This window comes from Oncorhynchus clarkii, chromosome 3, assembly GCF_045791955.1.
Source record: "Oncorhynchus clarkii lewisi isolate Uvic-CL-2024 chromosome 3, UVic_Ocla_1.0, whole genome shotgun sequence".
NCBI classification, from domain to species: Eukaryota; Metazoa; Chordata; class Actinopteri; order Salmoniformes; family Salmonidae; genus Oncorhynchus; species Oncorhynchus clarkii.
In genome coordinates, this window is record NC_092149.1 from 55,867,735 (window position 1) to 55,895,275 (window position 27,541).

The 27,541-nt window shown below is 41.1% G+C and overlaps 2 protein-coding genes across 31 annotated transcripts in view; both read right to left on the reverse strand.

The window, feature by feature from the left end:
• Positions 1–4,855: 4,855 nt before the first annotated feature.
• On the reverse strand, positions 4,856–18,065 carry LOC139399127 (ras-related protein Rap-2a). Its single transcript, XM_071144676.1, has 2 exons — positions 17,085–18,065; positions 4,856–6,606 (listed from the first exon to the last, which is right to left on the reverse strand). The coding sequence occupies exons 1-2, from the start codon at positions 17,396–17,398 to the stop codon at positions 6,369–6,371; spliced, it is 552 nt and encodes a 183-aa protein (XP_071000777.1). The 5' UTR covers positions 17,399–18,065; the 3' UTR covers positions 4,856–6,368.
• A 2,238-nt stretch (positions 18,066–20,303) lies between these two features.
• Positions 20,304–27,541, reverse strand: part of LOC139399143 (muscleblind-like protein 2a) — a 36,591-nt gene continuing 29,353 nt past the window's right edge. For 4 of the 30 annotated variants that reach the window (XM_071144711.1, XM_071144681.1, XM_071144719.1 and 1 more), the window contains exons 6-10: positions 26,316–26,369; positions 25,779–25,932; positions 24,882–24,917; positions 23,886–23,980; positions 20,304–22,768 (exon numbers count right to left, since the gene is read on the reverse strand). In XM_071144711.1, the coding sequence (XP_071000812.1) occupies positions 22,754–22,768; positions 23,886–23,980; positions 24,882–24,917; positions 25,779–25,932; positions 26,316–26,369 (354 nt within the window). In that variant the 3' untranslated portion in view covers positions 20,304–22,753. Of the gene's footprint in view, positions 22,769–23,885; positions 23,981–24,881; positions 24,918–25,460; positions 25,497–25,778; positions 25,933–26,315; positions 26,370–27,541 lie in introns of all 30 variants that reach the window. The other 26 variants (XM_071144727.1, XM_071144694.1, XM_071144734.1 and 23 more) reach the window with 10 other exon arrangements.

The window sequence follows — 27,541 nt, forward strand, 5'->3', positions numbered from 1 at the left end:
CACAGCATGGGGGTATTTTTGGCATGTAGGTTTCTCACTCACAGGTGGCACAAATTGGGATATGGGGAGAGGAATGGGCAGGGTATATGCAAATTGAGCAGTGGCGAACCTATAGGCCTTCAGTGTGTGACAGGTTGGTGTCAACCTGTCACACACTGAAGGCCTACCGGTAGGGTAGGAAAGACGTTTAAATTTGATATCCAATTAAGGCAACATTGTAATGAAAATGTTTAGCCCGAAGTGTTGGTTAGTAGGCTATTTGTGATACGCAATTGATATCATGCACTGTTTGCATCTATGGTGTAGACATGGATGGGCCTGGGTGGACAGAGGCCCACCCACTGGGGAGCCAGGCCCTGACAGATTGATGTGGTTTAAGCATTGTTGTACACTTAGACCATCAAATTGGTGTATTTTTTCTATAAACAAAAAAAGTGTGTTGGAAAATATAGGATTTTTCACACAGGGTGCTGTTCCTTCGCAAATGTATGTCTTTGTCAAAAAAGAAACAGGAAAAAGTATTTTTCAGACATGGTGCCTTTCCTTCGCTGGGCGGGCCATTTGGGAACTTTTTGGGGAAATGTACCCACTTCTCCAGGCACCACGACTGCAAATGGTCGATGGAAAGACAGCAGTCACACTCAGCATGATGTTAAAGGATAAGCAGTCCATAAACTCGGACATAATAAGCCTGTAGGTCCCAATCATAAGAATACAAAAACACAACCATTAAGCATTTCCCAATCCAAATGTACAACTATTACTTCCCATTGCAAAAAAAAATTTAACGTTTAGCACACAAAGTAACCGGTGGAACTGACAGTGTTTTAACTACTTTGCAGATATGAAAGGCAGACAATCATATCAGTTCCCAGTTTATGCTACAAAACCAACTTCATAAGAGGTTTTAAAAATAGGTCCTATTTACTCAACGTTCCATGACATACACTAAGGCATTGTTGGCAGAATAGATGGATGCAGTTCAATGCATGATTAATATAATTCAGCAATTCATTTCTTGGTAGTCCCAAAAATATTGTTATCAGGTTGTAAATCACAGCTGGCCTAGTACATTGTTTTCTGCCTCCATTTGGGATGCAAGTGTTTCAGATTCAATGACTCAATATTCTGGACAAAAATGGATGAATGTAACTAAGGCTGGGAATGTCAACACAATAAAACTAGCAATGATCGATCACAAGTCTGTCATAATGTGGTTAATAGGCTAGCATACCTATTTATGTAGGAAGCTAAAAACACAGAGCTAGATAGCTAGCGCTCTGCTAGGAGGATGTCATGCCATTGGAAGAGTGGGTGAGTGACTGACGTTTTCCCCTCATATCATCTTTCGGTGGCTATTCACAGCTAGAGATGCAGGTGTAATTTGGTTAACTACTCCGATTTCAGGGCACTCTCGTTTGAGTGTGCTATACAAATGATTAATTTACGAATGCGCAACACACGCTGAATATGACCGGTGTCAGTAAACGTAGGCAAAAAAGTTATAGTTAGTCAAGAATGCATGTTAAAAGTTAAAGTTACTCTAAATAACATGTTAACACCTAACCAGTTCTGCTACGGCGAGTAAAATGGTCAGAGTGAGGTGTCTCATTTGTGTCTGGAAGCAAGCTAGCCAGCTTTAGCCAGTTAACTTGGGTGCTTGGTTGGTATAAGCATGCATTGGCAGGCAAGCTGCAGAAGGACGAGGAGGCTACAATTCCCCAGTTTGTCAGTGCAATTGTGACGGCCAACTAGCTGGAAAAGTTTATGTGATGTTCCTTCGTTAGATTTAAGCTCATCTTGCTCTGGCTATCATTAGTTATTGATCTTGTTGTTGTTGATATGCTCTCTCTCCCTAAGTTATGCACACCTTTCCATGGTTGTTTGATCAATTGGACTGTAAAGTTCCCAAATAGAAGATGACTCCCATGGTGTTTACTAATGTGCAGAAATCTATTCAGGTGTATTTTGTGACTTTTGGCGAATCCGTTCTAATGATCTCAAGTCGCTCTGTTGCAACTGCCTGTAAACACACAGTCCAGTTCAAAGTGAATGATGGTAGGCCCGTGTGGTAATTTGCTTGTTTGTTTAAAGGCCTACTATAGCTCTGATTGGGTATAGCGCACCGGTCTGTGTAGATGTTTTTATTCTGTTTTATTTACTGCAGTGTCTATTAATTGTCCAAACGCACAGCCGTGTGTTTTTGGACAATTACTGAAGAATTTTCACAAATGTCTTCGTATACGTAAATCCCAAACATTTTAAGAATTTATGAAAATAATGAAAATGACCAAGTGGTTGCTTGTCAGAAAATGTTTTTTTTTTAAGTGTCATATTGTCCCTGGAGGCATATATGAACACATTTTCTATAAGATTTCAGGTTACTAAAATGCTTTCATTTCCACTTTAAATGTAACACTGTTTCACACACAAGTTATTTTCAAAGAGATGGCTAACAACCTCAAGCATACTACAATAAAAAAACATAGTTCCACTCACAAGATGATGATAATTTGAAAGTTAACTTGAAAAGGGAGAAGCTAAAAAATTAGCAACATCCTCTTTGATAATACATGCTGCAAACTTGACGACAACAAAAGCTAGCTAGACTGTGGGTTAACTACAGCTGGCTATTGCACAGTGGCCTGTTGGCCTTCAAGAAGGCAGAAGTTTCCATTAGTTTTTGTAAAAACGGTCCCACCCATTAAGTCAAAATGTGATTGGTTGATTCCACTGTCACTCCAAATTTTTTCCCTAATACAGTTGAATGGCAGATGCCTGCTTCTGACGGCCTAGCCAATGGCTGACTTAGCTAGCTAGATTTATCTCCCCAGAGACCAGAAAAGAAAAATCCTGATTGGATCTTTTTTTCTCTTGTGTTAACCCTTTCCTTTCCAACAAAAATGGAAGAGATTAAATCAGAACATCATTCAAAATAATAATATAAGTATCATATTTATTATATCATTATTATATAAATCCTTAGCCCTGAAGGCGAATAAGGACCATTGTTCCCCACTGTGTTTGGGTTAGTAATAATATGTAGAGTAGCTCTATTTTCCCTCAGTATGTATTTTTACACCGTTCTGAATGTCTAAAGAATCCATATGTTGTTCTGAAACATGAATACAGAAATACTGGACATTTTGAACTGTTATTATGGTGGTGATTTGACACAATTACAATAATGGTCTGGAATTGGACTCACATTTCTCTGGTCTTGGTCTTGACTCAGTCTCGACCCCCCTCCGGTCTTTGTCTTGAATTGGTCTCGCTTTAGGTGGTCTCGAACACAACACTGGTAAGTACTGTAGTATTCTATAGTACCCTGTAGTATTTTTTTTATGTGGGTTAGGATGAAATCTATTTTATTGGAGAGATCAAGAGAGATTTAGTGAGACTCGACTTTGAATTGTTTAAAGCTCGGACTGAAAATGAAATCCAGGATATCTGAATACCACTGACGTTTGTGGGCAGAGAATATTTTCTTCCCTCTTCTGAGGCCAATATAAAGTAGAATACGGAAGAGATGTCATATGAGTTTTGGGTTAAGCACAGGGAGAGGTAAACAGTAGTTTATATTTGGGCCAATAGATAAATTCCTTTGAAGTCTTCATAATATACATATTTTTTGTATCATCAAAGAACACAAAAGCACAACCCCCATATAAACAAAGAAGAAAGTAAAGTTGAATTCATCAAGCTCTTGCTGGAGCAATCAACAATGGGTTCTTGTAATTCATAAAGGGCCCGATTCTGACTTAAGGAAATTATGCTTTTCTTATGCACGCCTTTCCTATGCACTTCTCAGTAGTTGGTATTCAGACTTACTTCATGAAGGTGCGTAACACGCTTTGCAGGCGTGGTTCTCATTCCATAGGGGTTTCAGTTTTCATTCCATAGGGTTTTCAGTACATTTATCTTAAGCCATACCTTTAAATACGGTGTACCTTTTAGTTAGAATTTTGTCGACACTCAGTGGAATATATTGAGAGACCAGTTCAGAATATTAGGAATCAGTGAAAGAAAGCCATCTAAATATACGCATATTCTTCTCTTGTTTCAGCACTAGTTGGTAGATACTCTGATATTGTACACTATTTAGGGTTAGGAAAGTATTTATGAAACATAAACAGGTTTGGAGAGCCTTCACACATGAAATAAAGAAAACATTGGCTTGATTCATGCGGGAAATTGCCTCATTCAATTCTTGAAACCATGGAAATGTTGGAAGATTAGTGTACATAGAATTATAATAGGGAGAATAGTGTACAATTGCCTGCACTAACGATGGATCTGTGTGATGACACAGCCAAGTATTATGCCATGCATCGGGATCAAACTGTTACGGCTTGGTCTGCGCTCCGCTCCATAATGATTCAATTAGCCTACATTTCTTTATTCTATCAACTGTTACTAATTATCCCCTGACCTTATTCATGGTTTCCTTGTGCATAAAGATGGTGGAATTATTAGGGAATTAATTCAAGGTCAGAATATGGAATGTCTGTAGACACACCACTGCCACAACATTTATTCAAACTCCACCCAGAAACAAATAGCAGGTGAATAGCATACTATTCTCATGCTTAAGTTCAAGGTCAGAATACGCATAGAGAGAAAAGTGCATAAAAAGGGAATTACGTTCCATTTATGTGCATTTAACTGGGGTCGGAATCGGGCCCAAAATGACTGCCTGTTCACTGTGTTATTTAGAACTCCAATTGGATTAGAAACAGAAGCGATTTCCTTCCAAATAGATTTCTCTCTCCCAGAACAATTTAGAGAGATTATGGCAATGGCGTACAATGCATGTCCCTCCAATAAATTCATAAAGAAATAGTGTCACTCAAGCTTGGATATATTGTGTTAAACACACTTTTATTGTTTGGGTGCCTAATGAAACAGTGTCACCATTCATTTAGGGAGGGAGAAAGAGTAAATGGTCACATAAAAAAATATAAAATTAACAATGAAAAATGGTAACCCAGGGAAGGTCTGGTTCCCCGTGGCAACAACGACATACAGTTGAGACAGTGTCCAGACCCAGACGTGTATGTGTTTGGTTTGCACGTTTCCATCGTCTATTATAATCTCAAACGATGAAGTCCTTTTTTAAATTTACTAGCCATGCATACAGTTGACAATTCCACATGTGTTGAGTCAGTGTCTTCCTAGGAGCTGGCACTTTCCATACAAAATATTTACACTACCGTTAATTATAATTGTTATTCATCATCATCATCATCATCATCATCACTATTATTAGCCTACTATGAATTTCAATACTCTGAATACATAAAGAGTGGGATGTTGAGACAACATTGCATCCCATTTCATTGTGATACCCAGCCAAAAAAATACAATGTAGAGAATGATGAGTGATGACATCTTCATTCCTGAAAAGAAGACCATTTCTAGAGACAAGAGTCTGTTGAGATATTCAAACACTGAAAGATGGAGTCCTCCTTGTCCCATCCGAATGAAACTGTTACAATATTCAGGAATCTGTTGTCAGAACCTCCTGAAACCAAAACAAATCACAGGATATGTGACAGACACCTCTGCTACACTTATCAAAACAAAATAGGAAGGAGAAGACAACATTGTTTCAAGAATGACACTGACTTTTCCACCATTTTCTTTCCATTCCTCAAAACAACTAAAAAGGAAATTAGAGGGGAAAATATGGAGGCGCGTTCAAGTCACCTCTTTGGTTCTGTCCTAGTGATGTGCAACAACAAAAAACATCCCCTTGGATGAAGGTAGGTAGGCCCTCTCTTTCTCTGTACAGGAAAACTTAGTACGCAAATCAATTACTCATCAATGTTTCAAACAAGTTGATCAGAGGGATTATCTCCTCCCCTCTATCTGCCGCTCTGCGCTGTCATGGTAACTTAAAATGGAGAAAGAAGGCTCCAGCTTGATGTGCTCAGAGAAACTGGGTCATATCAACAAGACCAAAACAATGTCAAATAAACATTACCGAAGCCGATCCCAGAAAACATAAAGACTACAAAACCTGTAATTCTGCACGGACGACTCAAGACATATTTTTTTTCTCCGCCAGAGAAAACAGGATAACATAAGGCGAGTGCACTTTTCTTTAGTCCGGTTTGTCAGTTTCTCTTGCGCAAATCCTTTGCATTCCTCATTTCATTCTATTAATTATTAACATATCATTATTATCAATTACATCATGACTGATTTTATGCACCAATGAGTTAAAATCCACCACAGTTCTACCATGAGTTTATTAATCATCCATGTTGTTGGTGTGAGTATAATCCTCCTCTCGGCGTACAGTATCTTGGTGTATGCAGACTTCCTCTCTCCCCTGTCCCCCTGGCGTCCCCTAGGCTCTGGGGCTATTGTATATTGCAGGAGGAGCAGCATGGGTCATCCTTGTCTGGCTGGGCGGCGTAGTCCATCTGCCGAACTATCTCAGCGAACAGTTCGTCCACCATGGTTTTGCTCTTGGCCGAGGTCTCCATAAAGGGGCAGCCCCACTCCTCGGCCAGAGCCTGGCCCTCGCTGGCCGACACCTCCCTCTCACTCTCCAGGTCCACCTTGTTCCCCACCAGGATCACTGGGACTTTCTCGTACCTGCAGACGACACACACAAACAGATGGAGAAAATGATCAGGAACCATCTTGTGACATGAATATATGGACAGTCGCTGACTGTCAAGGCACACATGAGGAGATGTGATTTGGTCAAGTGTTTAACTGAGATTTAGGGGTTGCCGTCCATGAAGAGCTGACTAGTTTTAACTGTACCTGACGTCCTCTCTGCACTCTCCTAAATGTACAGTTGATAGGCATAATTGCAATCTAGAATGAAAGCTTCATTGGCACATCAAGATGTTGTCAATAAATCATGCCAGCCATAAATAATTACATTAAATCCGTGTGGCACATTTCCCTGAAATATATCAACTAAAAGGCCTGGCAATCACAGTTCTAAGAGGTGGCTTGTCGAGGAAGAAATCTATACTGCCCACATGCTTTATTCCTATTACTATCAGTGACAACTCGAGAACTTAACAAGGCCAGCAGTCAACAGGAAGTGGGCAAAATCACCCACAATCCCTTAGGGGCAGGAAGAGACAATAATCCAGTGATCTTTAAACTCTCTTCCAAATTGGTTGAGTGTTCCCACTGAGGAACTGGGCTACTTGCACAAGGGCCAGAAAGACAGTGTTACATCATATTTTTAATGAAGGACCTTAAGTCTTAAACGTTGTATAATACTAACACTCTCAATGAAGAGTACCACAAACATTTAATGGACATGATTCAAAATGTCTGCATTTATTGGTCAAGCCAAAGAATCTGTTTAATTGACAACATTTCAGTAAATTGGAGACTTGCCGGGAGGATCTGCTGATATTGGCGTGGTGCATCCAAGGAATTAGGCATCTCTATTTTGGACACGTCACAGAGAATAAAGGCTCCGCTTTTATTTCTTATCTGGAACTAGGAGCTCCCTCACTAGTGATAATATTAACCAGCACACACCCGCTATGAACCCCACTCAGAATGCCTCTCTTCTCATGTTATTGAGCACAAACAGATCACAGGAGAATCATGCTCCTTGACACCTTTCAGCATCAAAGGTTAGCCTCCCTGTATGAAATATTCATGCCTCCTAAATTATTTAACACTATTTGACGGGGAAAAAAACACCCGTCCTTGATCGCTATGGTAACAGGTACACAAGGACACTCATAGTGTTGGAGGCTGGAGAGATGGAGAGAATCAATGACTGTAATACTTTCTTAAGTAGAGGAAACTGAGCTTCTCACGGGGGCGACGGTCTGCAGGCCCCAGTGCTAAATAAGCTTAAACTGGCAAAGAATAAGGAGCTCAATTTGATCTGGTACTGAATATATTATCCAGAGTGAACTCTAATCTCTGCCATCCCCATTCTGTGCGCAAGCCAAGAACTACAGGGATAAAACAGTAGACAACAGGGGTCTGTGAGCTACTGTGTGTGACTGTGAAGCACAAGACAGTTGACTACCAGTTAGTTAGCCACCACACAGCCTTTCACAATACAGCTGGAAAACAATAGCCTTTTCAACCCAAAACTTACAGTCCGTCTGTTGTTCAAACAGCTGAAGCAGCTGTCAACTGAGAAAAAATGGCATCGATAGCATTCCTGACTCCAACAATTCATTGGAGGCCCCTGACAGCAATGGTGCTGTTTTGGAACACATCTTTGTGGCGAAAGTAAAAATATGCAGTCAAACTATACACTCCCTCTCCGCGCTCATTGAGAGGCCCTAATCATAGTGGTGGGTGTGTGGAATGGAGGGCCGGGACAGGCTCTGTGGTGGCTGTACTCGTTAAAGAGAAAACCCACATGGGACATAGCATTTAGGGAGGTAATGGTGGTCCCCTGCATGGGTGGCCGTTTCTATTTTAAACAGGGCTGTGGTCGCACGGCCGTCGCAACTAGCCCCCGCTCATACCGAGGCCTGGGGCCGCCGTCACGAGTTCGCATACTGCCTCGCCACCTCCAATTACAACCTGCTCTCCACACATTCATGGGAAGGCATGCCCCACGAGGAACCCTGCGGCCCATGGAACATGGATAAAAGTGGGACGGGAGTGTGCGTTTATGCTAGAGCAAGTTTGTGCGTCTGTGTGCGCGGTAAGTGAGCATGTGTGCTTCTGTGTGTGCACTGAGACAAGAGCAAAATTAGCACTATTTCGGTAAGGGATTGAGCCTGGCTCTAAGACTCAGTGAGCTCTGATGGAAAATGATTTCTGATCCTCTGAAGAGCTTATAACACAGCCTCTGTCCTCGGTGCTATTGTCACAGCTGTCTGCTTCTCAGCGTTCTGAAATGAAAATTAAATCCTACAGCAATGGGACTCACTGTAAAATCCACATGAAAACCACCCCAAAGAACCCCAGATGATCGTGACGGATGATGAGCTAGAGAAGAGAGCAGTGACGGGAGAGAAGAAGTCAAATGGAAACATATCCAGCCATCCATTCTATTCAATAACAAAATAACAGACTTGATAGGCTACCTAACTGTCTCACAGCAGAACAGCCACTCCGACTCCGTCATGCAGGAGGAGTGCAGGCAGCACAAAGAAAAAAACGTGTCATCTGGTGCCAAAGGAGGAGAGGGGCTATAAATAGCTGTAATAACAGAGGGGAGACCTGCAATCTCAGGAGGTGTGTGAGGACGGCTGCCACGGATACCAGAGCCTCACAGGGACTTCGCATGAAGGGTGTTGGGCACAATGGCCATTCGGAGTCTGGGCCTGGTGCTGGGTGCAGGAAGTGAGGATGGGAGTGGGCAGAGAAGGTCCAGGGTAGCTTAGCTTATCCTCAACTGAGGTTTGAGCCCGTCGGTAACGCATTCTCCACTCGGAAGTCGTGAGCAGTAGTCATCAACACATATCAGCGGCCCAGCATGCCAACATTCCCTCCCACTGTCTGTATGTCTGTCTCTGTCTGTCAGTCTGACTACATGCATGTGGCTGAAACACTCTCGCCTCAAAAACAACCAGCACATTTCTCCTAGACAGTCAGCCAGCCTGGCCTACATGGTGAAAGAGGTCTAGCCAGGTCCCTCCACAGTGAGATGGAGTCTGTCCTGAGTCTCCTGTACCTCAGGCTGACGGTGTATCTGTGTCTCAGTGAGTCCACACACTGCTGAGGGGTGGGTCTGACTGGAGCTGACTCGGGAGGCTGGATAAAGCTGAGTCAGGGGTTTAAATGAGCTCCACCACAGTCCAAGGGAGAGGACGTTTAAACACATCTCCAGCTCCTGATCTCAGGAAGGCTGCATCGCCCTGATGTCGGGATGTGCCAAAAGGATCCCTCTGCTATTTGGGAGGATGACTCATGAATTACAAAAGCAGACAACAGCTGAGATATTACTTTGGGCGCCTTGAAACAATCTCCTTGGATCCTTCCGACTGTCTCAAGGTAGCAAAAGGATATCCACTCCTTCCCGTTTCCTGTAAAGCTTTCCTGATACTATTCTCAGAATATGACACGACGAGTTTGTCAAAAACTGAAAATATTCCAGTTAGAAATGAAGGGAGTGACAAATGCGAGACATGCATTATTGTCATTGCTAGATTGGAGATATTAGACGGCCCACTTATGCCCCTGTCTGCAGACTGCAGTTTTATGGGTGATTTGGTGCTTTTCTTCAGAGGACAAAAATACCCCCACATTAGGCCCCCCTCAAACATTCGGTCATGGTCTGATGAATGAGCTTGTTCCTCTTCCTGGAGGAAGAGGGCGAAGAAATTAACCAAACAATCCTACAAATATGAAATATCATCATCACGAAATCTGAAATGACTGACTGTGTTTAATCTGAAATGAACACTGACTGTGTTTAATCTGAAATGAACACTGACTGTGTTTAATCTGAAATGAACACTGACTGTGTTTAATCTGAAATGAACACTGACTGTGTTTAATCTGAAATGAACACTGACTGTGTTTAATCTGAAATGTGTTTCCCCCCCCCCCCCCCCCCATGCTGGCTGAAGAGAGGGGAGAGGAGAAGTACAGTAGCTAAGATTAGATTGGGCTAATTTATGGGTTTTATAAATAGAAACTGGGGCTCGGAGTGACACAGTCAGTCAGTTTCACCCTCTCTTCCCTGACCTCTGGGTCTACATGAAGATTACAGTGGCTCACGCTATGGAGCATGAGCCCATGTACATCATAATGAAAGTGAATGAAGCTCTCTTCAGCTCTCCATGGGATGGATCCGATGGACACGCACATGAAGATAGCCTGCATCCTATATCTACTATCACCCGTTTACCACAAACAGTGGCAGGATAACCGTCTGTAATTGGAAATTGTCACCAATAAAACGTATTAAACGCAGCAAACACATGACTTTATATTTGGTAACACGTCCTCGTCCTGGCTCTATCACTTATTTTCAGGATACGCCGAAATGTAAGCTTGAAACAACAGAAAGAAGGAATGTGTGCTTGAGGCTGCTTGTTTCTCTGTTGCTCTAGTCATCGCATGTTCTTTTCTCTCCCCCTCAGTCGTAATCAACAATAACAGCTTCAGCATCAAACATTAATGTCACTCTTAACAACAGTGCAATTATGTATATTGTCACTCTGCTACACACTGCCTGGCTGCCAATGCAGACTGGCATTATTTTCGATTGCCTTGCCCTTTATGCTCTGAGTAGCTCTGCTTGATGATGCTCAAGCCAGGCTTAGACAAATAGACAAAGTAAGAGTTCCCTGCGTAAGTATTTATAAAAGGCCCTGCTGCACTTGATCTGGGTGAAACAAATATGTGGGGGGGGGGGGGGTCTTGACAGGGGGAACATTGCTATTGAAATTCACATGAAAATGATGCATCTGTGGGTTTTTGACAAGTTCACTTTCTATCAAATAGGATAGTCCCCCATCTAATCACACGGGTGTTATAGAAATATGCAGCCTGCAGGACAGAATTCATGGCATGTTAGTCTGTGACTTTGAGCAAGGGCTTTGACAATAACATAAAGATAAAGACCAAAGTAATTCACCCGAATGCTGTGCAAGGAGAAATTAGGACTAGGCTTGGGTCGTATAGCGTATATACCATATACCGGGGTATTTTAAAATAGCCACGGGATGTTTTTTCAATACCATCAATAGCGAAGGACACTATTTCCTTTTCTTTCCCGCTACTTTTTTAAGTAAACACCTGCAGTCAACTTGTGCAATGTGTTAAGAGATACAGAAGACTGCATCTTTCACTTTACCTGGCACATCATTATTCATTATAGCACTTACTAGTGGTACCCAGTCGCGTGGTGTTTGCTCACAAGCACACAACAACGAGAGATCGCAGCCTCGTAAATCACTCACTGTTGTCCAGCATGCTCCAGGTGATCTAGTTACAGTATGGAAGTCACAACTAAATGTTTGCCAGCTAGATCTTATATAACTATTAAGTTAACAGTCTAAAATGTGCTAAATGCTCTGCAATTGTGCGTTCGGTTTGCTAATTTAGTAGCTAGTTAGCTATCTAGCTAAGTGGTTAGCTTCTTCCAAAATCACACTTCGCTTGGCGGTAACAACAGAGAATTCCCTCCTGGATCAAGAGCCTTAATGTTTAATATTTGTTCTGTGTGTGTAGCAAACTTTGAGTAGTATTTTTGTTGTTACTTGTATACCTTTATGAGCTGGGATGTCTGTCCTGAAAATAGTTTCGGTCAGAGAATGTATAACATTTTTTTGCAATGTGCTCGTTATCATCTAGTTAGCATTCTCTTTGGGATTTTACATGTTCTTGTTAGCATTGCTAATCATCAGATTACAAAGGCTCAGAGGGGTTTGAAAATAGCGCCCCTTGTGTTCAGTGTCGGTATTACCGAACATCCCGGTATGGCACACGGTCGGTATGAAGGTATGACAATCTGGATACCGCCAAAGCCTAATTAGGACATTATTGGACAACCATATACCCAAGGTAATTTTAACCACTCGACATTCGGCACATGGCAAACTCCTTTAAGGTTGACCTGATTGGTATGTTCTGCAGTACTAGATCACTGCAACATAGGATAAGTCCCGCCTTCCACCATGAAAATACTGTGCGAACTACATAACCCTCTGTGATAGTCTCATTCTGACCCTGTGACCATAACATATGCTAAAAAGATGATGGCCCTCAAACCATCAAACCATCACGGTCACCTAATAATCCCCAGTTTACAATTGGCTCATTCATCCCCCTCCTCTCCCCTGTAACTATTCCCCGGGTCATTGCTGCAAATGAGAACGTGTTCTCAGTCAACTTACCTGGTAAAATAACGGATAAAAAAATACAAAACAATGTCACCCAGTAGGTTAATCATCCCCGTTCCTCCTCCCTTGCCATGCTCTTCATCATATCTGGGTGCACTGGCACATCCTGTGCCACCCATCAGTCAGCATCACCTGTGCATGGCTAACTGTTGCTGAAGCAAGGTGATGAGCCCCCCGGCCGTCATGGGGGAGCAGGGGGCGAGTGGAACTAATAATTTGCCCCAGTGGCCTCTGTTACTGCCGCCCTATGCCACTGACAGGTGGAAGACACTGATGCGCCCTGACAGGTCTCGGGACAGGCGCGACACACACCAGCGCCTCTGACTTGGGCGGGCGCCGGGACGGCTCCTGTGTGAGACAGTAACGAGGACAGGAGAGGCTAAGTGAACAGCAGTGACAGCTGCATAATCCACAGGGCAGCGTGGAGCCCTGGAGGAGAGACATTAGGCATTGGGCCTCCTTGGCCATGGAGCCCTGGAGGAGAGACATTGGGCATTGGGCCTCCTTGGCCATGGGGGTCCTGAGGAGAAGTCAAGGCTGCTGGCTGGGCTATGCGCCAGAGCCCCATTCCACTTTCACCCCTCTGCAGGTTGGGAGGGTGTAGTGACATTTAGCAGTGCCATAAAACGTATTTTAATATATTCTCCACTCTTATTAATACAGTCTTAAACATTGTTATACTCTTCAGTAAAACAACTGACTGACTGCTCTAAATCATTCAACTAGACTCTTTGACAGCATTATCTTCCTTTACAAAATGATGGTACATTTCCTGGTTTACTGCTTGGACCTGAATGTAAGTGTAGACAGCTCTAGTGTAAACCACCATTAGATTGTAAGCTTGTAAACATTTACCCAAGTGAAGAGAGCATGTTTTTTTGAACCCTAAACAAAGAGTGGACAGTCAACACCATCTGTGGATACGGTGTTCTTCTTTTTAGTGGTGCCCGTCAAACCTGCAGATAGATATCGTCAGAGGAATTCATGGGAAGTGCTGGCCATGGCCACGGTCTGGTCTAGACTCCCCAGCACTCCAACTGAACCGCTACACTACCCACATTAACTGTAAACACACTGTTCAACTTTAGAGAACATGGTTCCCATGCTCTTCTCTTCAAACTGTGTGGGATGGGAGAGATTTAGTCACCACTGGGTCCCCACAATCTCAGAGGTAGGACTGGAGGACATCGCACTAGCCCATCAACCGTAACTCCATAGTACGATCGTTAAAGTAGAAATTGCAATACTGTACATGTGTGCTCGCTACCCTTTACTGTTGTTAAACCTGTGTAATAACATTGCAAATACCCAGTAACAACCTTTTATTCACGTGTTGTTGTTGCTTAGTAATGGAGAACAGAGGTTTTTGTTACACAAGAAGAAATGCAATGTAATTACAAAGTCATCACATGTTGATAAATGTGTAATTACAGCGTGATTACACACTGTATAGGGGAAACTATCATGCAAAGTGTTTATCGTGATTTATTGTACATGTCACCATAAACGTGCATTGCCTTTGTTCCTGTGGGGCTGTGATGAGGTATTGGATAGTCTGACAGTAGAATAGGTAACATGGGTGTCTAAAGGCATCCGCATGCTCCCCAGCCAAAACAGTTCGGAAGAGGTCGTTCATAATGTTCTTAGGACATTTTGTGACGTTTTTGTTCGTTTTGGACTTCGGGGTAGGGTTTTTTCGGGCTGTTCGGGCACACAGCATTATTTCTGGATACAAGCCGAAGTCTACGCCCCTTCGTCGAAGATTGGTCAACAGTAGGGATTCTCAACGAGAGACGACCTGTTTTCATGCAAAAATAAAATATTGAGAAATACTGCACCAAACGTCTTAGAAGTAAAATTCTCCTCGGGAAAAACGTCAAAATGAACGACAGATTTCTTCAGTTATCTTAGGTTAATTCGGACTGTTTTGAGGAAGTGTATACTGGCTACGGCGTCTCAAAACGGACAAAACAGTACCGCTTTTTTCTTGTTTTTCAAGCGAAGGTCTTTTAAGGGAGTATTGCGAGAACACTCGTTCGCATGCTGACGCCTTTAGGGAGTTGACACCAGACTTGAGGAGAGAGGAGGCAGTCCCTGGGTGTGTGTCTGATTCCACACACCACAGCTGGCCCACACCTGGTGCACACACACACTAGGGGATGACGCCCCGCCAGCTAGGCAGCATCGCTCCCCCCCCTCCAGATTCCCTCACATACCTCTCCCTGTACTCACATTTTTATGGGGGAAACACATGCTGACCTCATTCTTTCATCTGGAGTCGTACATTTATTTGAATGGCTTTAAATGCAATCCAAACTCCAAGCGATCGTGAATTTATTGAAACAAACACACACCAAGATAGCCAGGAAAAGGAACTTGTGAATTAGTAAGATAGCCAGGAAAAGGAACTTGTGAATTGGTAAGATAGCCAGGAAAAGGAACTTGTGAATTGGTAAGATAGCCAGGAAAAGGAACTTGTGAATTGGTAAGATAGCCAGGAAAAGGAACTTGTGAATTGGTAAGATGGCCAGGAAGAAGAAGAACTGAATTGGTAATGGCAATGGCAATAGTAAATATTAGAGAGAATGCAATTTCAGCTACAGAGATTTCTACTTATTCGAAGTCAGATCACTTGAGAGGCCATGTTCATACGGAGCGATGGATGGCGCTGTGTAACATGTCAATGGGAGGATCCAACTGAAAAGTTGAGGAGTAATTTGGTAGTTTTGTGTTGTTAATCTATTGCTCCATTGTGAGGTTTCTCAGTGAGCAGAGAGCCTTGTCTCTTTGTGGCTCATCAGACTTCCTCCATTCACACAGGCAGATACACTGACACCTCCAATGAGTGATGAACCCACACTGTCACAGCTCAGTGTATAGTGGAGTCCCACTTCACATCAACTCTAGAAGAGGGAGTCACAAACATGTGAATGTAGCCAAGGTTTGACGATAATATAGCATTTATATGGCGGAGTGTGGGGTCTTAACCAGGTCACCAGGTCTTGAGTGTGAATGACTCATTCATGTTGTCACTTTTTAAGTCTGCCACAAATTAGGCCACTGCACACTCGACCTATATGAATTACTTTGGTATGCTAAGGGATAACCGAGTTGTCTGGATAGCATGTCACATTGTTGTAACTTGATTCTAAACATGTTAGGACAATGCTGGGACAATGAGAGATGCGGCCACTAAAGATGACCTCATGTCTGGAGCATCCCTATAATAACAGTGCTTATCATACGTATGATTCCTGTTTGTTCTGTTTTTTTCTTCCTTTCCAAACAGATTGCATGTTTCCAATTAAAAACATCACTTCCTCTCTTCAGAAACCGACTTCTCAGTGTGCTCCTCCAAATGTAGCAACTCCTGCCAGCCCCCCTTGCTTTAGCTGTATTTTGAGGGATTGTCTGTCTATTAGAATCAGGCCTTTGTTTCTCTCCGCAGAGTCACTGGAGCTGTGAATCCTGGGTATTCCAGCTGTCTGTTTCACTGGGGTTGCAGCATCTAAGCTCAGCCAGCATACAGTCTTGTGGACAGCCCATCAAACACACAGAGCAGAGCTGCATCCAAGGTAGCCAGACAGATAGACACTATCTCTCCACTGTAATAAAGTGCAGGGGAAAGCTGGTCTCACATCTACTGATGGACAAGGCCTGATGTGGTACAGTAGTACAGTAGAGTCTAACAGGAGAAATAGCACCATGGCCTTGAAACTAAAATGGCTGTAGAGCTACAGGCAAAAATAGCAGATGACCAACCAACCATATGTCTCCTATCATGCTGAATAAGACACAGGCATGCCGTAAAGACAACGCTGAATATATCATTTATATTGTTTGAAGAACCCAGTTGCATTGCCTTTAGAGAGATGGATATCGGCTAGTGTTGGATGATACAGGACCACTTGGTTGGATTTAGCAGCAGTAGGCCTATGCAGGGTCAGAATGCTTGAATAGGCTAAAGTAGGCACTATGCCTGTGTGTTGTGTATCACCACAGGACACATCCTCAAAATGAGTGTTATGTGAGTGTAGATTCTGCACAAAGGTGCTTCTTCATAGATTGTGTAGTAGGCCTACCATTACATAGATCAATTATGTTTTCTATCAATGGGGTATATGATAGGAGTCAGATTAGATGTGCTCGTGGGAAAATGCAAGCAGGAATTATCGTCCACGTCTATGCATGTTTACAATGAGACGTTGCAGTTCTGACATAGGCCTACTGTAGGCCTTCCATAATACACGGATTTGATCCAAAATCACTCACCTTTTCACTCTGATGATCTGGTCCCTCATGGGTTTGATGTCTTGGAAGCTCTGCTGGTTGACAAGACTGTAGACCAGTATGAAGCCTTGGCCATTTTTTATGTAAAGGTCCCGCATGGATGCGAACTGTTCGGTACCAGCAGTGTCAAGAATCTCCAGAACAGAGGGTGAGGAATCCACCTCGATTTCTTTGCGGTAAAAATCTTCTATGGTCGGGTCGTACTTCTCAATAAACGTCCCGGTCACAAACTGAACAGTGAGGGCGGATTTCCCGACCCCACCGCTGCCGAGGACCACCACTTTGTACTCGCGCATTGCTCCCTTGTTATTTGATGATTTCAAGAGATTGTCGAAAGCTATCACTCTCCGCGCGACATAGAATAAAATATATCCGTGCAAATGGCATTCATTCGTGTCCCATTTTGAACGGATATAAAAAATACAGCCTTGCTTACCACCGCTCAGCAATGGCAAATAAAAAGCTGAGCACAAAGACTCGCTGCCCGAAGATGGATTTCATTGTAGAAATTCCCACAGGCACACCAGACATTGATTACTAGGCTATGCGCATCGAAACGACTGCAATTTTTTTTAAATGTGCATTAAAAGGTATCAAAACGCGGGACAATGTGAAACGTGTGGTTTTTCATCTGCTTAGCTCACCATTCTATGCATCACAAAAAAACAAAACTTGCTCCAGCGAAGACATTGGAGAAAAACAGGACGGTTCCTGATGGATTCTGCAAGACTTGCGCGTTTTATCTCAATAAATGTTGATAAATAAATAAATACAAATTTAAGAGTTAAGCCTATTAATATAAGTTTCCTTGCTTTTTCACCATCTCTTTCATCTCCCCGTTCCTTATGCGTTCACGAATACAATCCTGACCGCCATACTCTCGGGTGGAGACCCACCGCCGCCGTGTAATCAACCGGTCCCCTCTCGGCTTCCGTACCAACGAAAATGAGACGGGTCTTTCCCACCAGACAGATGTGCAAGGAGTCCAATGGCTACCAATATTTGCTGTTAACCTCACTCATGACTATCTGAATGCCACACGGAAACAGCCAGTAAAATAAAGGGTTGGATTTCCGTTCATGTGCAACATTTCCCATTATTCGGTAACCGAAGTGACATCCTCTGAGCGCTCACCCAATCACAGAAGCAGCTTGAGGATGTGTATCCAAGAGGAGGAAAGTGCGCGCAGATGCTGTTGCTATGGTAACGCTGCCAGCAGTGTAGCAGCATCACTTGCATAAGGAGAGTATAAAAGCAGATTATAAACTAGCCTGGTTGCCTTCTCTGGTTAGCTATTAGATTCCATGCCTCTCTTTGGCAAATTATAGGAGTGGCAAGGAGTGGTATATTAGTTGAAGACTGGTACCCAGACTACTTATAAACTGTCATTTAAACAAACAGCAACACAATGTGCGATCAGAGGAACCTCTTCTAGCAAAATAACTTATTGGACTAGACGGTATAGGCCTATACATAACTAGACACAACGATGTGTATGAGTCAATGTCTTTGCAATATCTGCTTGTGTTATCAGATGCAGATGTGCATAAACAGACTATTTAATAAAAATTGCAACAATTTACCATATTCATAACAAAATATCCAATAATTCATGATATTTCCAGAGAATGGGATAAGACTAAAACTAACATGTGCATTGCATTCCTGAGATGGTGCACTTTTATTATGTAGGCCTTTGAAATCATGTCCTCTGCATATATAAAGACACCAATAAAATGGCTTATTATTTCCTATGTGAATCACCAAAACAAAGGCATCACAAACTTGGCATTTACTTAAACTTTTATTTGTTTTTTTTTTACATTAGATTTTACACAAAACAAAACTACTGTATATATATATATATATATATATATATATCATAAAAGAGCACATAATTATGCACAAATAAAACATAAAAAAATTGCAACATGAACAGATTCAAAATGAGTAAGGGTTTGTACTTTTCCCCTCTGTTAAAGAGTACGGCATTACCGATGGAACCATATGTGGCACTGGCACAGCAGTTTAAACACAACTCTGCAGTAACTGTACCACAGCCATTTAGAATGGCACCTGCCAGTTTTCTCATCATCAAGCTTTTCTCAGTAAAGTGTTTGACTGCACTCTTTACAATCTACCATTTTGGCCTCAAAATGAAAATGTCTGTAGTGAGAATTAAAACAGCATATTTCACTAATTGCAATAGACTAAATACAATCCTTATATTTAATGAACCCTAACACATAACAACTTAAGAACAATACATCAAAGGTAAGGCAACGTTCACTAATAAGTTTGTCTGCTCAGTTTACCAACTGTTCAGAAAGTGCTTACCCACAGGGCACACACTGGTTAAATCAACGTTGTTTCCACGTAATTTCAACAAAATTACGTTGAACCAACATGGAATATACGTTCAATTGAAGTCTGTGCCCAGTGGGTAGGAATCATGTTACCATTGGGTCAGTAAAAGTGAACACATTCTGACTGTTCAACTCTTTTGATTGGGTGGTCTAAAATCTCAACTAACTTTCAGGTACAGCTGTATCTAGCTATAATAACATTGGAAACATTTAGCAGAACTTGAGTTGAAATTACCATTAAAATTAACATCCGTTTTCAAAGAGCATTTTTTGTTGTTGTGAAAGACGCCTTCAGTGAACAATTGAAATAATTTAAGAGTATCACTGCCAGACTAGCCATACCCATGACTACATGTTTAACATACTTTTTCTGCAGTGTAAAAATAACTTTATTCTGGGAACAAAGTGCAATTCTAAACAGCTGAACAACCATCAAAACACATCTTTTTGAGTTTCCCCTTGCCTTTATGAGTCTAGGGATGCTTTGTAAGAGGACTTTAGAGAGCTCATTTTTGGTAGAATAGATTAGAGCATGTATTTAGGGACATTTAAGTGTCATGGGTAGGCTGTCAAATGCAAAAGGAATATACTACTGTAATACAAAGGCATTATGATACTGAAAATATTGTCGTATATAATTTTGCCATAAAATAGGAAATGTTCAGATTCTGGCAATACAATCTAGTGTGTTACAGTGCTCTAGAAAACGTAACAATTACATCATTTACAAAAATACAGAGCTTCCGTCATTGCAACTTTAGGTTGCCACAGAGACAAATTAATATAGTTATGAAATTATACCGTACTACAATGAAAAGTAAATTGACTTAAATGGTTTTTTTTTTTGGTAGACTGTGACCTATACAATAAACTGTTTTTATACATAATAAAAGCAATTCTACAGCCTTGCTCGTACTGCAGTGTGTTGTCCTGTATAGGTGACAAGGCAGTGACAAGGATGAGATGTGGAAGCTTGCCATTGGTAGCTCCAACATTTCATCCCTGGTCACAGACGGCTTTTCATAGGCTAACGTGACAGGACAGGTCATTTGAATAACCGCCAGCAGAGCAAAACTCAGCTTAATAAATTACATTCATTTTAAAATAGAATACAACATTGTTCTATAACTAATGTTAAACAAATAAGTAAATTCCATATATTTCCATCAAACAGAACATAAAAATGAACTTTTCTGACAAGAAAATGAAAAGTAATGAAATAGGACAAAGATGGTAAGAACATGGGTCATTTTAGTTTTCTGTGGATTGTCTGAGTTGATCAAACACCATGACAATATCACAATACTGATGAGATTTTTTACGCATACTGATTTCACTCACACAGAAAATGAAAAGGGAGAATGAAAGACTGTGGGAAAGATTTAATTTGCACCTGTGTGAAGTTTTTAACGGTTATTTTCAAGAGAAAATAAAACATAAAAGGTTAAGCAAAAGGTAAAATAATGTTACATGTTGATCATTGTAAATAGTTCCATGTTTCTAGCTTAGTTTTGCCTTTTATATCCTACTGTAAATAACTGGTGTAGACTTTGCACAGGTGCATTGGTGGGTAAATCTGTCTGTGTTTGTAAGTGCAGTTTGTATATACAATGAAGCTTTGACAAAAACACATGTAGAGTTATATGAGTTTCATTGCACAATGTGATTAGTTATGTGACTACGTCCTACTACTAAAACATTTACTGTGATACATTCTACTCGAAAGACGTTAGACAGACTATGATAACAACGCATTAAACACGAGGATATGGTTGTAAAAACGGTTGTATATAAAGACAAATGAGTTACCAACATAGAACCACAACACATATCCGGTTCTCCAAACTCTTCTCCAATCACTTTTTATTTGCAAACTATTTTCAACTCATTAAGAATTAAGCTAAACCATTTTACACAATGAACAATCACTGAACTTCATGCCAAAGCAGCCATGTTCTGCCAGATATTGAAACTTGAAAGTAAATGAAAGGTTAAAGCACTAAAACTAACCCAGTGTACAAAGACTACCAATGCACTGAATTCACCTCACACAAACAGTTGTTCATTGTATTTATCGAGGCTGTGGAGTACGTTGAGAAACTGCAGGGTTTTCTACTCAAAAGTTGAATATTTCTCACACAGAGCCTTTTCAAGATGCTTGTTATGTACATTACTTTAGGCACTTCTACAGTTCAAATAAGACAGGATTAATAAGTGACCTCGAGTCACCGCAAGGTTTCCTTGCACGTGTACGTCAGCCTTTTTAACAAAGGATCACCACGTCTTTCCTTTTGAAGTCTTATCATTCTGCTCCCTCTTTAATGTCTGTGGCCTCTGCACTATGACCACCTAACCCCTCACATGTATGTGACAGCTTGGCAGACACTCACTCAGCTTTTCAGTTCCTCTAAGGTGGCTTATTTTCAGCCCACCCATCACTCTGCTAGGTCATTGGCACAACATCTGGTATATGGTGTTTATTTGATGGATGCCAAGACGAGGCTCAACTAAAACCTTGAACGAAGAGACATAGAGAAAACAGTGCACCACAGACAGACACTTGGAAACCGTGGTAGCTAGATTCCGTTCTCATTTCTGGAATTAGTGGCTGATTATATCACTGCCGTAAGGTACATTAATTCATTTTCTGCTATTATCATTGGGTTTGCTGAGGCTCACTCAGTTGGTTATTCCTCCGTAGAGAGGCCAAGGCACACCAGGAGGGGGAGCAGTGATCCTGTACTCAGAAAATAACCACAAGGTAAACAACAACATGCTATCTATCCTCTGTCACATTCGTCCTTTACAAGAGCAAGAAGGACACTCACAAGCCAAATGCAATTTGTATACGGTGTATAAACAAGAGCGCTTTCCAATGGTCTTTGTTTTAAATACAAGCAATCAAGCACTTAGATGCACAATCATTTTCTGCTAAAAAAAATTACATTTGAATTAGATGAGTGTTGTGCACTTTTAACAAAACATTAAAAAGGAAATAAAAGTCATCGTTGAATACCTTTACGATTAAATCTTCACAATCTCCAATCATGTGTGTATACATATAATAAATCAGTCATTTACATATCAGTAATGATATTAGTCCTAGCAATACAGGTATATAATTTGTATATTTTAACATAGCTCAATGTTCTACATTTCCTCAGTAATCTTCTTCTCAGCATGCAGGTTGCTGTAGTTCTCGTGTGGAGCAAAAGTAGTATTTACAGAAGGGCTGTTTAGGGCCTCTAAGGGGAGCGTCTTGACACTCTGTTCCTTTCTTGTAGGTTACTTGAGGATGATCTGTTTTAGAAGCAGAGATTGAGAAAGACATCATGTTACTCAATGGTGGCATTCACAATGAACATGACCGATTGCCCTTAGGTCCAAGCAACAGTGCCAGTACATTCTTGGATGACAAACACAATACAATATAGTGTTGTTGAAGAGTCATGGCGGTAAATGATTAAAGAATAAGGGTTCTGAAGTAGAACAGTAGCAAAACTGTGACCAGTATAATCATATAATGCTGAAGAAACAAAGAAACTAGTAAAAATACATTTGAATCCCACATGTAAAACAAAGATAATTTGGTTGATGTTAGGAACCTTTCAGATAGGATTCAGAGCTGAGGCAGTGGTCTACATACCAAAGTTATTGCAAAAAGCTAAAATGCTGCAAATCTCAATGACAAAAACAAAGTGAAATAGTACACCATGCATTCCATGTTAATACCTGGGAGAAATAAAGGACAAATAAATCAAGCAGAATAAGCTGCAGGAGAAGGCTGGTGGTCGGCAAGTATGTTTTTGTGTTCTCCCGACCCAAACCACAGCCCCCTCCTCTCCTGCTGGAAAGAAAGAAGCACATCACCTGACCTGCCCCCCAGGTAGAAGAGTCTAAAAGGGGCAACAGAGGGCAGTCACAGGCACAGAGCTGTCACAAAATCACACACATCCATAAAGACATACAGTATGACCTTCCTGTGACAATAACAGCCATGTATGAGCTTCATTGGTCTTTCATTCATTCAGTTGATCTCTTTAGTCTGAGGTGCTAATTTAGGCTGCTTCAAATCAATATGTGTACTTTTCTTCTTTCCCTTGCTTGGCAGAATTATAGTAACGCCTGAATTAAATTAGGGGCACTTGAAACTAAATAAAGCAAAAACATGCAAAAAACAATGAAGGAAATTATGCAACACAACACCACTACTATTTGCAGATGGGGGATCTCTAAATAAGTGCTTTCTGTCATTACTATATTTAATACAGCATCTACAATAATGATAGTTAAGCTTGCTAATGAAGGCAACAGGCAGGAGAGAAATATGCTATGATGACAACTGTCTCCTGCTGCCATGACGAGCACTTATTTAGAGCTCAGGGATTCATGAAAGAAAGCTTTAAAAGGAGCAAACCTGATTGGCTGGTGCTGTTGCTGCGTAGGGGACACTTGTGGCAGGAGTAGTTGCTGCAGAGACAGTAGCAGGCGTAGCACTGTACATCATGGGTACTTTTTCAGGAAGGGAACCATGGAAGCAATGAACAGGTAGGTGGAGCATTATGGTAACCATAGCAACGTTTTTTTTTTTGTCTATATATTTTTTTGCATGGTGAATACAGTAAAACATTAGTAGCAAGCCATCATTAGGTTAGACCAGCAGATGGCATGCAATCACAGCGCAAAGCAAGAAAGCATTGGATAAATAATAGAGGAAAGCTGATTTAGTTTAGGAAATTTGTCCGATATTTGTCCGATTCCCAGAGAAGATTGTCATTTGATACTAAAGGTGTCCAATTACGACATTCAAAAAGTATGTTTTACATACCCTACAGTATCTCATCATTAGAATGGCAATTTTCACTGTCGTGTTAGAAATAAGTTCCTTATTTTATACAAATAAAGGACACGTCATTTGATGTATTTGATCTTTAGGAAAGACCAAGACACTTTAGATCACATCTCTGGGAAACGAATCAAATGTCCTAATCCACAGAGCAGCAAAGAACTATAAATATCAACCAGCAGTGATGTCCTGTGTTTTGAATATCTGTATTATTTACAACGGTGAGAATATCACTGCAGAGAACAAAGGACATTAAAAAAACCAAATGAAATCCAAAGTAGGTCAATGGGTGATGGTGAAGAGTATAAATTGAAGCCTTGAGCTTTGTCAGGGACATGGCTAACAGAAAAAAATGCCAAAACATATTATAAAATACACTTTCTCACATGTGATTTAAAATGTGCCGGTACCTAACATATATAAACCACCCTTACCCCCAGACCCAGAGACTGTTTATCCAAGGGCACATTGGAATAACAATAATCTTTTAAATGAACAGCGAGAGCATTTCACCCATATTCTCCATTCATTACAGGTGATATCAGAAAAAAGAAGCAAGGGACCTACCAATGCCGGTAGCAGGAGACATGCAAAACACTGACCCTGTGTGATTATGCAGTGGAAAGTGAGTAGAGGACAATAAGGAAGGAAAAACAGGTTAGCTAGAGTTTTCAGCATGCTTTTACACATTCTAAACCAAATACAAGCAAGACATGAACCTCTCAATGGAAACCAAGTTGTTTTCTTTTTTTTGCTTGGTGAGCACACACAGAAACAAGCCCATGAGAAACAATGCGTCTTAGGGAGTGTAGTGTGTGGGTGTACGTGTAGAGTGTGGATAGATTACTGTTTTCCAAGGAGGGAGGCACATGCTGAATAAAATAGCTCTAATCGACTGACATGGGCATCAGTGCTAGGGCAACCAGGCAGTACAGTAGTTAACTCAGCAGTGAGACAAAGCATCTAACAAGAGTGCATAGTGGCTGTTGCTGTTTGATTATGGCTGTCAGAGGAAGGCCATGTTGAGAGAAAGAGCTAATGGTATAATAATCCAGTGTCCTACTTAGCCATGTACTGTATCACAGCAATGTAGGCCAATGGCCTGAATTTAATAGATTTGATTAAAGCAGGTCTCCTTCAACTAACCTGGATGATGTAATCTGGAAGCACTGATATATCTGCCTGTCAGGACATTGAGCTATTAAGTATGTGACAGCGGCATTAAACGTGCATCATTTTCAAAAATGAACAGCTCAAATTATAAGGTGCTGCATTAAATCATCATAGCTAGCTAGCTACATTGGGCCACAAGGAAAGCACAAAAAAAAACAAGGAAAGACACCTGACTGACAATATGCTACTTTTTAGCCTACATGATAAATGCCCAACCAAACATTATCAGGGAGGGAATTACAAAGGACAAGTCATATAGGGGCAGTTGGCCCACTCAGAGCTGGGCTGTACCTGTGGGATAGAACGCAGACGTCTGCTGGAGCTGTGCATTGGCCAGAGCCTGCTGGTAGTGCAACATACTGGGGTTGAAGAAGGAGCTGGCCCCGTTGCTCTTCTCCAGTGCTTGTCTCTTTGGTAGGGGCTGCAGGCAACCATGGGGGAACGCCTGCCGAGTACAAACGACACGTTAACACAACCAAAACACTTATCAGTAGTTCTATTATAAACATCCACTGGCTATGAGCTTTATATGTAGATTATAGTACAATCATTGCCAAACAGTAGAGCAAAACTGTATACAACTACTACATGACAAAATAAAGGTATTTATGATGAAATTAGTAAATGGCTAAAACTTCATACTGTTAATTTAAACACATTTTAAATACCTATTCAATTACTGAAAGATAACTGATGGTGAAGGATTTTGTACACATACTAGATGAGTCTTAAGAGGTTGTAAAAACAAAAATGCCAAATTAAATTATGTGAGTTGCTACAGTACAATTAATAGCTACATGCAAAGCAAAAGGTGAAAGGTCAAAGTACCAGGTCTACAGTTGCCTCGAGGGGTCGCTTCATTGCTTTGGCAGTCGACTGAGTCTTTTAATAGCAGGCAGCGAGCACATGATGGCAGTGGGCCAATGGGATTCAAGCGTATTAACATACAGGTAACAGCAAGCAGAGGTGCGTCATGGGGACAGCATTGCATTGTGGATAGGTGAGAAGGAGAAAACAAAACAAAATAATCGGAATGCAGTTTACCACCACATACAAAACAATAGGCATGCACAATAAACAAAATTAACTGATTCAAGGAAATATACGACTGACTCCTGAATTAGTATGTAAGCGTCTACTATACTCGTTAATAGCTTAATCTAATAGGATTTACAATTACAACAATACTGTGCAACAACATTGGGACTAAGGTTATTTGCTATGTAGGAAACACAACAGTAGTTAATCAATAGTTGTTCATCATTATCAATACATTATCAATTTGAATATACAGTGTGGACTACTAAATAAATGTTGTAATAATGCATTCATTGACCTACAATTGCTTTAAAGGACCAGAATTGTACATGACACACGTCAATATGAAATGGAGACAGAAGGTAACGCTAAAGGGCATTAGCTAGGCTACTGTGAGAGGTCCTCCTTGGGAAATGTATCTCTACCGAGAGCTAGGCGTGATTCATGTCATCTTGTGCGTTTTAATGACATACTAAATAGGGAGCAGAGAGAGAATGTTATAACCACTGCATTGATGATAACCTATACACAGAATGTGGAGCTCTGTTTATTATGATATTAGGCATCGGATTTGCCATTTTTGTTTCTTGGCACATTTGTCACAAGAACACATTTTCCTGTTCAAAGTATACCTTCACTACACTACAAAATCCCTCAGCATTACAGACGTATCAAGGCCCTAACGTATTTACCAACTCTCTAGCAATAATATCAGTGTAAAACCATGCAAAAAATGACCACACAACTGATGATAAAAATACATGGAGGAATGGAAAGTAGCAGAGCTAGGGTGGAAGATACAGCACATTCTAAGAAAGGCCATGCATGTTGTTGTTTTTTAAGTGCAAAAATAAAAGTCTAAATGTGCTATTACGGGAATTGCGTACATTTTGATTTGAGTAATGTTAAATGTTGAATCAGCTGTTCGAAGGTTGCTGGTGAATCTATGGACGTTTTTCTTAACCCATAGTAATTAGCAGATCCTTTATTCTTAGACTTGTTGGAAGTTTAAGATA

Excerpts from the sequence above, each read along its gene's own strand:
- LOC139399127 (XM_071144676.1), bottom strand. The coding sequence starts at position 17,398 with ATGCGCGAGTACAAAGTGGTGGTCCTCGGCAGCGGTGGGGTCGGGAAA. Across the intron at positions 6,607-17,084 it reads CAGATCATCAGAGTGAAAAG|GTACGAGAAAGTCCCAGTGA; the intron begins GTGAGTGATTTT and ends TGTCGTCTGCAG.